Source organism: Xenopus tropicalis, chromosome 5, assembly GCF_000004195.4.
Source record: "Xenopus tropicalis strain Nigerian chromosome 5, UCB_Xtro_10.0, whole genome shotgun sequence".
NCBI classification, from domain to species: Eukaryota; Metazoa; Chordata; class Amphibia; order Anura; family Pipidae; genus Xenopus; species Xenopus tropicalis.
The window spans coordinates 44657333-44674845 of record NC_030681.2 but is presented as its reverse complement, the minus strand read 5'-3'; the positions used below and the strand labels follow the sequence as shown (position 1 = coordinate 44674845).

General features: G+C 39.9%; 1 protein-coding gene across 4 annotated transcripts in view; it reads right to left on the bottom strand.

The window, feature by feature from the left end:
* The window catches only part of plekhg1 (pleckstrin homology and RhoGEF domain containing G1), a 127189-nt gene that overhangs the window by 38691 nt on the left and 70985 nt on the right, over positions 1-17513 (bottom strand). For all 4 annotated transcript variants that reach the window (XM_018094254.2, XM_018094253.2, XM_031901989.1 and 1 more), the window contains one exon: positions 7142-7686. In XM_018094254.2, the coding sequence (XP_017949743.1) occupies positions 7142-7686 (545 nt within the window). The remainder of the gene's footprint in view (positions 1-7141; positions 7687-17513) is intronic.

Here is a 17513-nt window from a genome sequence, read left to right as displayed (position 1 = left end):
AGGCAGGGTCGAATTGGACTGGAAAAATTCCGGTGGGCCCCGGCGGCCCAGACCCGACCCTTTCCGGCGCTCCCCCTGCCCGACTGTTCCTCCCTCCTCGGGGAGGACATTGGGTCAGGGACCCTGCGGGGGTTGGGGGTTTAGGGGACGCGACCGGGATGGGGGCACCTGCAGGGCCCCGGTGGGCCCTGCAACCCCCAGTCCGACCCTGTATGCAGCTGTGGTCCTGATTCCATAAGAGCAATAGAACATGGGGAGATTTTGGGTACTGGCCCAACTTACAATTCCAGAAGATATAAGCAATAACCACAATTCACCAGATTTAGACCAACGCTGGAGAAATTAAATGCTCACCAATCATTAAGGTGATATTTTTATTTAGTTTTAAAATTGTTCTTCAAACAGGTAGTCAGATACATGTTTGCCAGCATTCCAGACAGTCAAAACAGATTTAAAAGGGTCATAATGAATTCTATTTTGAAGATGTGGCAAAGACGCACCAAAAATAACTAGCAGTTAAAGGAACAGTAACACCAAAAAATGAAAGTGTATAAAAGTAACTAAAATATAATGTGCTGCTGCCCTGCACTGGTAAAAGTTGTGTGTTTACTTCAGAAAGTCTACTATAATTTATATAAATAAGCTGCTATGTAGCCATGGAGGCAGCCATTCAAAGGAGAAAAGGCACAGGCACATAGCAGATAACAGATAAAACACTATTGTATTCTACAGAACTTATCTGTTTTCTGCTTTGTAACCTGTGCCTTTTCTCCTTTTTTCCAGCTTGAATGGCTGCCCCCATGGCTACACAGCAGCTTATTATATAAATTATAGTAGTGTTACTGTAGCAAACACACCAGTTTTACCAGTGCAGGGCAACAGTGCATTATATTTTTATTACTTTAAAGCTCTTTCATTTTTTAGTGTTACTGTTCCTTTAAGTGAAAACCTTTCAGTCACTGAATCTTGCCAAGGGTTCTTAAAGAAGAGCCAACTGTACCTTTGACAAATAATTTCTTTCGTTTGACAGACCACATAATGCCACTGATGTGAACCATGAAGGAGTGAGTGATTTGGGGAGTTTAATTTCAACAAAAATGATTAATAACTTAATCATGATTAGTAACGATAATAAAAATATAATGTACAGATAATGTAATTATCAAACAATTACAACAAGATCAGCTGGTAGCTGTTATGGTTTTACCAGACAATGTGTAAACTTCATGATCTTTGCTTAAACAGCTGCAAAGAGCAGGCAGCAACCTAAGTAAACACACAGGGTTAGGCAGACAAAAGCTGCACACAAGTGCTTCTTCTCCCTTTATAGATTTCTGCATATCACTTCCATAGTGTCAAGGCATCTAGTTCTTACTTAAGGAGGCAACAGAAAATATTAAAGTTGTCCAACTTCCAACTCCAATGAACGTGTCCAAGTCTCAACTTGGAACTTTCCATAAAGAAATGTAATGACACTAGGATATTAACAAGGCCACCTGCACTACATGCATCTAAAAAGTACCCTCCAGATGCCACCCAGCCACACCTGTACTTTTCTCACATACGGAGCACTGGGGTCTCAGCGGGTAGAAGTTTTCTGTGCGTTCTGTCCCCAGTGCTCCGTATGCGAGATAAAAGCATGTGTTTACATGCGATCCTGAGCGAAGCGATGGGGCAACCTCTGGCCACAGTAATTAGATATCTGGCATTGCCTCCAGGTTCCTGGTAGTCACTAAAATGCACAGCACAGATAGGCTTTATAGACAAGAACCTTTAAAGAATGCTGTATATTCACACAACCACTGTGTCAAACTACATATAACCACCACTCAGCTCTGCACTCTTAAATGAGCCACACTTTATTTCCTACATAATGGTTAATTAACAGCATGTCATTGTTGAAGATCCTTGTAAATAAGGCAATATATGAGAGCCTCTTGTGGGTTTTTTACCCAAGAAATATTTTAACATCCTCAAATATCTATACAGCTCAGGCTTTGTAGGTACAGCCATCAGAATACATGGGCATTTGTGCTAGGCTGCTTTGGGAAGGTTACATTTACAACTTGCTGACAGCTATAAAGATATATTTCACTGGTACATTATAATCTGTGTACTATATTTTTTCTAATTAGCTTCCATATATTTAGCTATCCTTCATAACTAAGAAGTCTCTAACATTTTACATTCTGTAGCAAAAACAGATTTGTATTTAACAACAAATACCACAACTTCTTTAAGTTACATTTATATTTTGCCATCACATGGAACATAACACGTGGATGGGGAGTAGTGGGAATGGAGCACAAAGGTTAGAGTTTCTTCTACTGGTGATGAACATGACTTCTTGGGGTCATTGATTGATGATATTGATTTTCTGTCTACTTCACACCGCTGTTGGCTACAGACATGTTACATGTCAAGCACTTCTAACCTTTCAAAGTATTGCATTTCACACATACTTCACTCTCTTTGCTCTCCGTGGTTATCAAGATTAAAATAGCCATGCCCTGGAGTCCTCAGATCTTCCCTACCATAAAACAGTATGACCTATGCACCCTTTCATTTAGCAGCCATTACCTATGGACTGCACACTACATTTTTACATTCATACTGCTTCCCCACATTATATACTGCTAAGAAGATTTACATTTATTGAATACTATGTAGATAAGTACACAGTTGATACAAAAATCTGCTGTTTTAATAATGTGTGCATTATATCTAACTATTATTATTAACACTTATTTATAAAGCGCCAACATATTCCGCAGCGCTGTACAATAAGTGGGTTTCATACACTGGACATACAGAGTAACATATAAAGCAATCAATAACTGATACAAGAGGTGAAGATAGCCCTGCCCAAAAGAGCTTACAATCTACAAGAGAGCTTACTACAAAGAAATATTTAACACATCTAACCTATTTTGTTTAATACATTAAGTTTATCATAGGAGTGATTACTGAGAATGAATATGGTTGGGATAATTGTTATGCTTTTTAGTAAAAACCCTAATACCAACCTTCTGGGTTTTAAAAGTATATCTAGGGCAAAGGTGTCCAACTTTTTTGATCACATTCATATTTAGAAAGTATTAGGGAGCCATACAAGCTGTAAAATGTGTTGGGGGTTGCTAAATAAGGATTATGATAGGCTAACATAGTCTGACAGTACCCTTGTTCCTTTAAAGAGACGCTAACAACTGAACTAACCCTTTTTTATATATATCATAACACTGAGGGGCTCATTATCAACACTGGGCAAATGTGCCCATGGGCAGTAACCCATTGCAACCAATCAAATGTTGCTTTTATTGCTCTACCTGCAGCTGTCTTGAAAAAAAGCCAATTAATGATTGGTTGCTATGGGTTACTGTCCATGGGCATAATTTGCCCAGTGTTGATAAATAAGCCCATTTGCAAGCTAATCATAATTTTGCCCAATGCTTTTACATTTCCTATCTGATTCAACCATGTTCCTCTATGAGGGGGCTAGCACATTTGTTCAGCAGTAGTCTATTAGCATTAGAAGCTATAACTGGCAAACAATCAGGTTTAGGAACTTCAAGTAACAATTGCTTAAAAAAGCAGCCCTATCAGCAAAACATGACCTATAAGTAATTTTTAATATACATTCATATTTTCAAGAGTAGTATTTTTACTGTCAGTATCACTTTAATTTTCTAAAAGCTTGCTTCCAGGCTACAAATTCAAAAATGAGAACCTGATTTGAGGCCACTGCAATCAACATCAAAAGAGATGGCAAGAAACACATTGCTAACAAGCCACCAGTTAAGGTCACTAATCTAGGGCATAGGCTAAGCCCTGCTGCTGTTTTAACTCATCAGGAAAGAGCACACTTTACAATCAGCAAATGGGAAGTCCATTAAGTAATGGTTTACAAACAGAACATTTATCTTGGGGAGAGCACCAACTGTGACTAGAGTCCTGCCCTCTCTGTATTTGCAAAAATAAATCCTGGAAAGGAACTGTTTTTGACTTTTTGCCTTGACTAATGCAACATTAAGAGTTAGGCTGCCTAGTAAGCATGCACCAGTGTAATCACCTTATGTATGCACTGTATCAACAATAACAATCTTGCCTAGGAGACAAAACATTAACTCTGGCACTTATAATGCAGAGGGTTGTAGCTTTCTTATTGTTCATCAGAACTTTATTAATACAGGAAGGGGCTGCCATTTTGCTTGCCTCACAAGGTTCGTATGGATAGGATTAATGTCCAGTGCACAAAGACAATATATGACTTTTTATTGGACTGTTGGAGGATAACCTCTGTTAGGGTATAATTTCACTAACAGTGCTTTTCGATGTTACAGTGTAATCCATATTACTGACCCTCAGAGTCTTTATGCATGACAGCTTAACAGATCTCATTTCCTTTTCACTTTTGCCAGCTGGAGGTCTTTCACAAACTGCTTGGTATGACTCCTACATACTTTTTCCAGCTGAGAACATGAAACATTTGAGAAACCAATGAAGTCAATGGGGGGTCTTTCTCAGTCTTTACTGACAACACAAAAACAGAGCATGAGCATTTGTTGGTAAATGTGCTTGTTTGTGTTGATTTCGTGATGAATTGAAATGCCTGTCTCAAGAGATTGATTCATTTCAAGCAACAAAGTGTCCTTTAAAAGGTATTTAATTACATGGCCTGAAGCCAGCTCACATTCATTAGCAGAATTTATTTAAAGTGTGAATCCTGGAAGCCATCTTCAGCGCACAGACACATAGGTATACCAGCTATTTCCCATACTTGTATTATAAGGCAAAGTAAAATCCTCCTTATGGAAATCTGGCTTGAGTTTTTGGCAAAAGCAGTGGGGGAGAGCATCTCTTTTGCTGTATAATTCAATCCCCCAGAGGTCTAGACCACCATGAGATGAAAAGATATTTGAGAGACTCTGCAGTGACATGTTCAGCTGCAAACAAAAAAGCCTTTCAGTCTTAACTACCACTTGAACATGCCACATATCTCTGGCAAGCAAGCAGAAATGTGTTTGGCAGTAGCAAGCAGCAGATTAAAGGGAAACAAACTCAGACAATTACAAAACATAATACCAGCTCAATGTTAACATGTAGTGTACATTGATTTACAGCCTTAAAGACAATTCCTCACACAAAGAAAGAGGTGTTTTTGGCAGAATATGCTTGTTAATTTCCAAACTGAGAAGTGTGTTCTTGAAGGGCAATTTGTTTAAGTTATACCTGAATTATGCTTATAATGTAAAGCTTAGTTTTATTTATTTGCATCATGTCCCATTAGATTTTCCACACAATACAATCAGGCAAGATTGAACACCTCTTCAGCAGCCATAATAATAAATGCTAACAACCTTATGTGGGTACTGATGGGCCTTTTATGTATGATTCAATTGCACTGAAACAAAAACAATTTTGATGGAGGATATAAAAAGCTTTTCTAATGACAAAGAGGACAGCCATGTTTACCATGACTTGTATTAATCGGAAGGATGAAGACATACAGAGCTATTTGTAGAAGCTACCAAAATAGACAATGCTGATAATTACTGCTAATTGTCTCTACGTGTGGTTTAGAAGAGAAAATTCTCAGTATTGTCTATGGCAGGGTTTCTGGTGTTTTGTAGCCATGACATGTACCTGCTACTAAGTAGCTCTGTGTGTCTTCACTCTTAGTAGATAAAGGTTTAAAGGGCAACTAAGTGCTTGTGACAACACTTTGCCTAAATTAGTGCTTTATTCTTTATTGGGTGAAACCTAGATTAAATCTGGATGTCAGACAGACAGGTTTAGGTATTTTATTTATGGCTAATGCAAATGATGGGGTTACCATATTTAAGGGGGGCATGAGGGCTAATCAAGCCACCTTTCTCTTTACAGCCATCCAGAATGTTATGACAGTGGAAGGGGCAGATGATACCAGGGGGCAAGGAGATGACATTTAGGGCAGCCTGATGATGTCAGTGGTCAGAGTAATGATGTGTTTTAAATCTGGATTTAAGAACAAAAAAAAAAACAAAAAAACAGAACAGGCAGTTTTTAATCAGACAGGATGTGTAAAAACCAGACTGCCTGGTTCTAAACCAATACAGGTGGCAACCATAGAGCTTATTTATTTAGGGTTGTTATTCCTGCCACATTTTTTATTTACCTGAGGATGTGATGTCAAAACACCTATTTCTTGTTCCTCTCAGATATTAAGTTGGACCTTGATTATTGGCAATAAACTGAATTGCATCCTTATATTTTTTGGGTGTGTGCATGCGTTTACAATTATATTTTCTCTATTTTTATAGACAAAGTGACTATGCATTGCAACAACCATGTAAAGTTTAATGAACATGTTCTGTGGCCTGGAAAAGCCATTATAGACAATTGTAATGTTTTAGTGTCAAGTTCAGCACTTACGTTTCAGGAGAAAGTACATCTGGGTTCTACATCAGATGGCCAATTGCAGTTTTTCATATGTGTATAATGGGTAAAAGTCTTCTTTTATATTGTTGGGATTTGAGAAATGTATTATAAAGAAATGGCCTCTGCATAACGTATGTATGCAGCTGATGCTGCACAAAAGACTTATTGTTAAAAGGGATTTGTACGTGTTTCTAAACATTCTTTGCCTTTGTTGTAGTAGAAACTAGGGCCCCTAATGAGTGTGAATGAGTTGTCAGTAGGAAGAAAGTGGTATTGCAAGCAAGATGGTGTAAGTAGGGTTAGTTGGCAACAGTAACACCATTTAACTGCCCATATCAGTTGAAGTACAATGTGAGTATGTCTAAAGATGGCCATACATGGCCTGTTACCCATGGCTCACACAAGCAAATCTTGTACAATTTTCCCACATTTGGATGGCATAGATGACTATGAAGTGCATTGATTTATCCCAAGTACACAATTAGGCATGGGTGGACTGCAGTCTCTATATCTGTGCCAACTGGGATTTCTAGCCAAGTGTATTGAATCCTCCAGACAGAATTTTCAATCCTACTTCAAATGTAGCAGGCATTGATTGTTCTTAGGCTGTACAGTCAGGCTAAATCTTCCAGTAAACAAGACTAAATTCAAGTCTGACTGCACATAAGGCTCAGCTTTGTGTTCCATATGCCTAGATTTCTCATGGTCATAAAAAGTTTCTTACCTCAACAATGCTTTTCAGATCCTGCACATAGGCCCTTTCAGTATGGAGAATTTCTTGAACTACTCTGTCTACATACATAAGTTTAGGACTGGTTGTCTCTACCGCTTCAGTCACTGAACATTTAATTGATCTTTTAGCTTCAGCTTTCCACTGTGTGCTCTGATGCTCATCAGATGGTTTTTCCCTTGGACTTCCATGAGGTTGTTCTTTGGTGCAGATCCTATGAAGGTCATCATTTGATATCTGCCGGGCAGGAACCAGTTCTAGTTTTATGGCTCCAGCTTCCTTATCTTGGTGAAACAAACCCAAGTGACTGTTTGATGCTAGGGTCATCCGACTGCCAAATGAACAGTGACTGTCTCTGGAAGAGGCAGATGAGGATGTTGAACCAAAGCTGACTGGCCGGTCACTGTCTGACATCTCCATGTTTTTGATCCCACAGTAACGGAAATGTCTGCTGGTCCTTTGCAGATTTTCCTCTGCTGTCCTAGGACTCTGAGGCTCTCTTACAGATGGAAGACCATAAAGAGGCAAATGGTAGTCCTCTGAAAAACAAAAATAACAAGGCTATTAGGCAGTGCATAACATACTGTTAAAATACTATTAGGCACTTTAGGAACCAATTTCTATTTTCAAATTTGCAGAGGGAACTATAATCAGCTAGTTGTCTCAGTGGAAACACTAGATAGATATGCATTATTTCCCAACCAAAAAAAAAATGGAAGAGTTTATCTGAAAAAAAAGCAAATAATTGCTAAACAAAGTATTGTATGACTTTGCTTCCAAATCATTCATTAGAGTCCATATTGTTTTACCAAGATATAGATATCTGCTCTATAAAGAGTGGTTTCACTGCCAATGCATTCTGTAACACAATCTGCATGCTGCTGGGCAAAAATTTAATTTTTAATTTAAGGAATTTGGTTTCAAACCTGTCTTTTTAGAATCCCTGCATATTGCAGTGTGGGCACCTGTAAACGAAAGATTATGCACCTGCAGACTCGGAGGCCAGGTGTAAATGAATGGATCCTGTAATGATCTAGGACTTGAGCACTGCAAGAAACATTCATAATCGTCTGGTGAAGGCCCCCATGTTTGATGAAGGATCCAAACTGTCCTCCATTATATTTAGAGTCTGCATTTATCCAATGACTGCGACAACTACAGGGCCACAAAGTACAATTACTACTAATGATTTCTCTTTTGTTCTTTTACCTTTAATAATACATGACAAAGGTAGACTTTGCTTCTAGTGCTCTAAGTAGCAATCACTCCCTACAAACCTATCCAGTCCCTGTGAACCCATATAGTACTTAAGAGGCACTCCCAGCAGCAATTGCAGACCAAAAATACAGCATATGATAGGGTTTCCTTGCCCATCCATGAGACCAGGCATCTCTAGACTGGGTTAGTTTGTACATTCTGTATTTTCAGAAACAAGTCCAAGTGCCTTTGAACACCAGGCATTTGCTTTGCCAGCATGAAAAGACTAACTGCCAAAAAACGCCTGCCATAGGCTAGAATTGCAACTGGATTTTGGTCCAAAATCATTTTTAGGATACAATCTACCTGTCATTGCTGCTAGCGAACAGTTGACATTCACTTCACTGGCAGTCAGCTTAAGCAGTGTTGTCAGAGCAAATGCCTGGTAGACCTCAACATAACCACAGGGCTCATCTCTAAACTCATGGTATTATATAATAGAACCCATTATTTGCACTTTGTATCTTGCCCCAATTTTTCGAACATCAGGATGGCAGTTGTCTCACATTACATAAATACCAGCGATGTGTACCTGTAAATTATTTCAGCAATTGCCACCAAATTCTGTGACTGATAAGAGTTTACAACTGCAATACAAATATAAGAGTGGTTCCTTTTTTCAACGATGCAAAAAGAATAATGTGTGTCATTCTGGCAGCATAATAGTTAACCGAGGCAGTGTGTAACACAAACCCAGCTGGCCTGGATATCAGTTCAGGTCACCTACAAATGACACTCCATCTGACAGTGTTTGCACAGAACAGACCAACACTTCAAGATTGTTCTGGCGGGGTCACCTCAGGGTAAAAATCCAACTTCCTCCAGCCAAAATCCTCTCGTTTGTGTTAGTGCAGACATCAGCTAATGCAACAAAAATGACTGCAGTTTTGGCTGCTTTAAAGGCAATGCAGCATTGAGCATTCTAAATGAACTGTACGGCTTTTGTTAATGCAATCTGTATGTATATATAGCTGTATTATAGTATTTCATATTGTTAGTCTGAACCACACAAAGGAATAATGACCCGCTGAGCCACGTTTCCAAGGAAATATGCCTCTCAAACAAGGCCCATTATTGTTCTTTTCTTCCCTGAATTCTGTAAGGTTTCCCACCCAAACTGGCTACACCCTTTGCAAAAACATATAGACTAGCAGAGACCTTTTCAAGCCGATGATACAATTGCACATATATAGTCTGTAGTGGTGCATTCATGCGCAACTGATTTATTGTACGCCCAGAGGCGATGTTCCCAAAACAGGTGACCCCTTTTATTTAGCTTCAGAGAGCACCGATCCTGTTGGTGAAAGGGAAGTTACTTCCCAGAGATAAGTGCTTTGGAACATTCACTAATCTGTAAAGGTTTTTCTTAAATTAACAGGACTTATTATAATCATACAATGCTTGTAGAAAGCAGAGTATAATACACATAACTATTGGGAGGATTTTGGAAACACAGTCAGACTTTTTAAGAGAGCATAACATTACCAGTGCAACAATTTTCCCATTCAGCTAGCTGAACACGGCATATGTTGTTTAATTACCTTAATTACTACTTAGACAACTGAAACTATTATATTTATGAATCCACTAGGTCTACTCACAGCTGTTTAAAACAATTACAAAGAATTTAAGTTTTTCCGTTACAGTTTTAGATAGATTTGTGCTATTTATTTTCTTTACTATCCTATGTTTATATAGCACTTTACAGAGTTTATACATTATTTGTAGCAGTCCCTTGCCCAATGGAACCTTTACTCCTAGAATGAATACTTAACATATAGTTTATACCATTTTAAGCGGTCTATTAAAGTATCTTACCAAACTGGAACTGAAATACATATCTATAAATATTGGCCTTGTACATCTTTTCCCTTGAGCGACCATTTTGCAGGTTTGTTAACCCCTTTATAGTCTAAGGTCTCTATACACTATGGCCAATTTTCAGAAGACAATGAACCTCCCTCTATGTTTTTGGAGTTTAAGAAGAACATACAAACTCCGAACTTAAAAGCCTCCTAGCTAGAATCCAACATAGGACCAAAGTAGTATTTAGCCCAAGTTCACAACATGGGCCAGTGTGTTGTATCAGGAGAAAATGATTAGGTTAAGGCAATATGGGTCATTAGTACTCGACTTGTTATAAGAGACCTATTTGCTTTGTATGATTCATCTTGTGGTGTCTGCATTTCAATCAGTGAGTCACTCTGACAAAAATCAATAAATGATTTGTTCATGCCCATTAAATAAATGGCAATGTAATGAGGGTGTGAAGTTTTTAGAGGCTGGAGGCAGGCCAGAGGACTTGCCAAGAGGCTATTGCATCCCTTTTGATGGCTAAATACAATATATTGTTTGGCATTCCGACCACAAGGCTCTACTTTCCAAAAACTTGTTTTAATAAGATAGCCTGAAACAAAGCCATAACTGAGGACACCCCCTCTCCACATAATTGTGGGTAATCTGCAACTCATGCAAAGCCAGTGAGGTATGTTGTTAGGCTACTGACCTGAATATTAACTTTTAAAATCAGTTTTGCTGGCTGAGGAAAATCCCTAGGAAGAAACCCCAGTTTTGCTCCTACAATGGTCATTAACATAGAATGTCCTAAACAAAAAACTCCACTACTGGGTTTTTAACCAGCTGCAGACTGCTTTCACCCTTTTTGGGGACTATTGAAATACTGCAGGGTTTTCTGACCAGCATACGTGCAGAAGTGGATCCACAAGAAAATCATTTTTGAGTGAGAAGACCTAATGGGCATTTGCAACCATTATGCATAGCAAACACATGGAAAACCGAGTTGCATAAGCTGGGACTGGATGGATAGACCAGCAGTGTCTGCAAAGGTTGCAGTTGTGCAACTGAATATTCTGCAGACAATGTTTCATGTGATATATGCTAGTCTCTTGAGCAACACTGTGTGCTAATGTACAGGGTTGTCCTTTCACACAAATGAAAGTGCTGCGATACTTTGCTGTGCACCTCGCATTCCAATTAACATTGTGATGTAAGGGGGATGTCTCTGCCTCTACGCATCCCTCTCAAAGACAGTTAAATCAGATTGGGTGAATGCTGGGCCACCTAGTCAGTGTGAGACCCCAGACTAAAGTGGAAATATATTAGATAACCATCAATGGTAGATAGTATGTTTGGGTGGCTGAGAGAGGGGAACATACGTGTTGGTAGGACAGAACCTGTGACATCACTGATGATCTAGCACTCAGCTAGATAGTGCTGGATTATTGCTTTCAGCATGCTAAAAACCTTAATATATTATAACATTATATCGAAATATGGTCAATTTTGTAGGCATATGTACAAATCTGTCAAACTTTCAGACTTCCAGATTGTTTGTCAGTGTCACCCACCCTTTCTAGAGCAAGAGAGCTAATAAATTCATCCCAGTGCACATAAAGAGGCATTACTTTTAATATTTTAAATGTCATTTGGAATAAGAGAACATTTAAACACAGTTATCAAATAGCCCACTATCTTACCATCATCAGTGAATGTCAGCAGCAGAATAGCTTTCTGTTTCACAAATCAAAGCTTCACAGAAGACTCAAGACTATTGTAATTAAGGGGAGAGGAGGAATCCGAGGGGTCTAGCTCATCGTATAAGAATTTTCCTTGTACAGTGAATGGACAAGTCACAACCCACATCTTAAATCCCAACGCCATAAAATCGCCTGCTGTGTATTACAAAGGACGGCTATATAAACACATTGATTTCCTCTTTTTCTTTCTTTCTTTCTTTACCAAGATTAGCTCACCGGGCACTTGGGTCACTTTATCTGGCACTGGAATATAACAATGCACGTCAGCTGTTTATCTGCTATAATGAAAAGCCTCAGGTCTGGATGAAATCTGATTCACAAGCTACTTTCTCACTGCTTCAATAGCTTTTATAGCCCTTCCCTTCAGTCAAGGAGCTTCAGCAGTGCTGAGAAACATGAGACACACCAGTTATCCATAACAATAGGAACACTGAGGGTAATCTTATCAAGTACATTTCTAGGCAGGTTAATTACATTCTAATGAAACTGACACTAGTGTGTAGCTACCTTAGACTGTAAGCTCCTCTGGGGCAGGGATCCATGTGAAGAGCTGTGTTTATTTGTTGGCGCTTTATAAAGGATAACAAAAAAATATTTCTTTTTATGTCTATAAATGATCTCTGGAACACTACAAGAGTTTGATTTACAGTGCTTCTCTAATGTTCCCATGTCATCATAAAATGCTTTAAATACAAACGTTTTATAAGAAGTCGTCATAATAGTTTATTAGCAACTACTTTCCTCCTTGCAATGGGCATCGACCCCTCTGATCTACTTTTGCCCGTAGAGGCACTGACCTTTGTCTGGGCTTCTGTGAATCAGTGGCTTCTCATTCCAGTGACTTTGAAACAACTCCAATGACCCAGAGAAACACAAGCTGACCATATACTTTGGCAAGTTCAACAAATAATCTGTGTTGCTCAGTTTGGTCACCCAAGCACAGGACCAAATCGGCTTATTTGATCATTGTACAACAGCCAATAATTCCACCAGTAGTGCTATTTTGCCAAAAACTAAATAAATAAAATGCCATTGCGTGATAACTATTTTTTTTTTTTACTTGAAGGATCTGTTATCCAGAAGTCTATTATACAAATAACTGTTCATTTTTTTTTTTTTTTTGTACTACTCATACTAAGAACCTTTATTCATGGAAATACAACTGCTTATACCTGTATAAGCATCCTGCTGCCCTTATTAGGAATTGTTCCCTGAGCCTGACCCACCTTTATTGCCTTCCCAGGCTTGTCCGAAAACATCTAAGTAAATGGCCTAGGCAGGCCCGGATTTGTGGAAAGGCCACAAAGGCCCGGGCCTAGGACGGCACAAGTTTAGGGGCGGCATACCGCCCCGCCGCAACAGAATTTTTAAATTTGGCTCCCATACGGAGCAGTCGGGACCTCTCCCCACTGCTCCGTATGGGAGTTTAAATGTGCGATTGCGTATGCGCACTCGGGGGGAGAGGGTGCCGCACGATCGCGCATGCGCACTCGTGGGGGGGGCTGGGGTGGCCTCGGGGCGCCCAGAAGTAAAATCCGGCCCTGGGCCTAGGTCTATCCAAAATCTAAGTAAAAATCTGCCTTAAACACCTGCAATAATATACAAGTTCTAAACCGTTTATTTCTTTTGCTCATACACAGTTAAACATTCAGGAATGTTATTTTGGTATGAAAAGTATATATAAACACCAGAAGATTTTGTGTATGGAATAGAACCTGCTGGTCCAAACAGCTCCCTGCATTTCAGTAGCTCTCCTCTGCATTACTTGCATGCCCATTCAATGAAGCAGTTGTAGCATTAAAGAGAACATTAACCCACACCAAACTCTCATAGAAAATACATTTGCTTAAAGTGCTCTGATGAGAAAGAATGGTACTATGTGTGACTGTATAGATGAAAAGGATTTAAGTTTTTCTACAGCTCAAAAAGTTTACCTGGGGATGATAAGGCTTAACTCAGTTATAAACTTAACTCAGTGAGTGACTGAGGCCAAATCCTTCCATTCCACTGGGCTTAACGATATAGGACAGGTATCGGCAGCTGAAATCGGCCTGTGTATGGCCACCTTTACTTTTTAATCCTTATCTGTCACTTTAATGCCTCTCCTATCCATATTTTGCTGGTTTGATAAGGTGAATAAGCCCCTAGCAACAAAATACCTGCTGAAAAGAGGCCGCTTCTGCCCGATCCATTTATATACATTGCACTGCTTCTAATACATAATATTACTGGGGGCTAGTGAAGACCACACATTCATATAATTAGTTGTGTTGTAATTCTTGTAAAGCTGTGCTATATAATTTAGGCCAAAAGTAGTGTAAAAAGTGGTTTTAAATGTACAATGTTTTTAGAACCTCTTAATGTGGGAATTACCATTACAAAGGGCTAAACGCAGTATTTATAATTTATTTTATGGCATGCTAATGCTGTAATGCAGTGCTGTCCAACTTCGGTGATACCAAGGGCCGGAATTGTTCCGACCTACGTGGTGGAGGGCCGATAATGGAAGCCAGTTTTGACCACTCCCCTTTTTGAAACCACACCCACTTGAAATCACATAACAATACCCATATTAATGGTTGTAGTACAGCAAAAACCTGCCATACTCTGCCTTCCCTACCCTGCCTGCGTGTGCCATACTTTGACTGTGTGTGCCATTCTTGGCTGGTTTGTGCCATACTTGACCTGTGAGTGCCATACTCAGCTTGCCCTACCCTGCCTGTGTGTACCATACTCTGCTTGCCCTACCCTGTCTGTGTGTGCCAAACTCTGCTTGCCCTACCCTGCTTGTGTATGCCATACTCTGCCTAAACTATGCTGCCTGTGTGTGCCATACTCTGCCTGCCCTACCCTGCCTGTGTGTGTGTGCCATACTCTGCTTGCCCTACCCTGCCTGTGTGTGCCATACTCTGCTTGCCTTACCCTGCTTGTGTGTGCCATACTCTGCCTGCCCTATGCTGCCTGTGTGTGCCATACTCTGCCTGACCTATGCTGCCTGTGTGTATGGCACACACAGGCAGCATACAGTGACACAATGCTGGCACTGCTCCTACAGTCTGCACAATAACTATATATTAAAAAACTTTTTAAGTGCAGTACCACCTCAGTATATGTTCTTTTTGTAGTGTGCAGGGATTATTTGTGGGTTTCTACTGAGGTGTGAACAGGGGAACAATGTGAGTGATTACAGCCTGAGCCTGAGGTGTGAACACTGCAGGGGGTGAACAATGCAGAGATTAAAAGGTGTGAACAACACAGGGGATTACATTTTTAAACAATACAGGGGGATTACAGCCTGAATCTGAGGTGTGAGCCATGCAGGGGGGCAGTTAATCACAGGATTGATATTATTTAAAGCTTACACAAGAGTAAGCCATCAAAGCAGCCAGACAGGTGGGGGGCCACACAGAGGGGGGTCGAGGGCCGCATGCGGCCCGCGGGCCGCCAGTTGGACAGCACTGCTGTAATGTATGCCACAGTCTTTTGCAAGTTAACACTTTTTACTCCACAATCTTACACCACACTACTTATAGGACAAAATCCATTACAAATGTTTATAAAAACAAGCAAAGAGTCCTCTGGTGTTAAGGTGCCATTTGTTCTGGTGCATGTTATAAGCCAGGTAAAGAGGGTACAATTTTTTTTTTTAAAAGGCAACCAAGAGAAGGTTTTTCAATGGGGAGTATACAGTCATAAGTGAATCTAAGACAGTTGGCTTCTTCCATATGATCCAGGAACCCATGGGCTGTGTGTTAGTGTAATTGTGGGCCAACCCCTGCTGTAGTATATTGCAGAAATGATTCCATGGGTGGCTAGTATGTTCTATAAGCATTTATGATTAAACTATTTAGATCCCCTTGCAGTAACACAGAGCCTCGATGCCAAGCAGCTTTTGCTTAAACCAAAGGAAAGGGGCCAAAGACTGACCTTGTGAATTGGAGCAAATGGCACAGCCCTACCAACAATGCTTGCTATGTGGCCAAATAGTACCATTTCTCATAGATACCCAGTTTCTCATTGAGCAAAATCTGGTCAAGCAGGCATGTCTTTAAGTGCCAGTTCACACCATCAACATAGCAACTGGTCACAAATGAATAAGGGTAGTTTAACCATGCCATAGCATCATCTGACCCAAGCTATTGCTGTTGGAAGCACCCCCACTGATTTCATCCATACAGATTTCAAATAACTCAGATAGAGCACCAGTTAAACAAGCACCAAATTGTGCTCTTACTGGCTGGGTAAGTATATTTGGCCTTTAGAGACCCGGGTAGCACTTTAAGCAGCACTGAGCCTCGGTTATGGGCAGCTTATAGGGTAAAACTTTTGCCTTCCAGTTCTGGGGTCCTCTATTAAATGAAAGCAAACGCTCTGGCATAGTGTTGAAATACCATTTAGCTCTTGCTGGGTGGCATCATTTGTCAAATTGTATTTTAAAAAATAAACAGCCTCAAAGTCAATCACCCAGGAGGTTGAGGATCCCAAATCTGGTCCTTACATGCTAACTCATCATTACTGTATAGATAAATTTTCTTTTGTTGTCGCAATTTCTGAACTACAAAAACAGATGTTAGAGCTTCTGAGAGCTGGAAAAAAAAACTACTCGGGTCCTTACAATGTTGCACATTGTGGAATGTAATTTCTGTCTCTGAAGGATGGGAAAATGCAGTTACAAATTAACAGCCTGTGTGCACAGTTTGTGGTGCACTCAAATGTTAGGCCTTGAAACAGTAATGTGTTGTGTTTGTCACCTTTAAAAGTAGTGAACCTGGTGTCCAGCCAACATACAGAGCCCATAAATGAACAGATCTTCTAAAATACTTCATGCTGGAATCGGCTGAAAGGGAATACTGCTGACAAGTATTTTGAGCTTGGCTAGAGCAGTATGGCTGTCAACCCTGCTATAGAAGCAATGGCATATGTTCAAACACCCAGCATTGACCTTCACTGAGAAACACATCAAATCTTTAGTACAGATAACTGTGTGTTCAGGGGAGAATAAAACGTGCGCAGAATATTGCATGCAATTCTTACAGGGGTTAATATAATAGAGAGGAATTCTGGGCATTGTGACACTATATTTTTTGCCAAATAAAACACCCATCGTACTCTGTGCCTTTGTCCTATGTTATTGACTAAAAGTACTCAACTACAAAGATAATACAAAGAAAATGATGATATTGATAAGGAAACTGTCAGAAGATATGCACCTGCCAGGTTATTGTTTCTTATTATCTGGCCAATCAAAAAAAAAGCTTGTGTCTATAGACAGCTTCTTCCCATTTTTTTTGAATGGCTAATGCATCAGCTTATGGCTATGTCACACTTTGGCCAAAGACTGCCCTGCATGGGAACTGACAAGCAGATCCTGTTTGCTACTGTGGCCAACTGCAGGGAGGGAAAAGGAGATGTGGCTGTGTAGAGCAACCAGGTGAATGTCCCCATCATCTGGTCAACTAGTTCTACCAGGTTATTTTGCCGTACTTGATTGGCGTGTGAAACCATCTAATATATCACTTGTCATCAAGTGTCAGTGTTTTTTAGCCTAACAC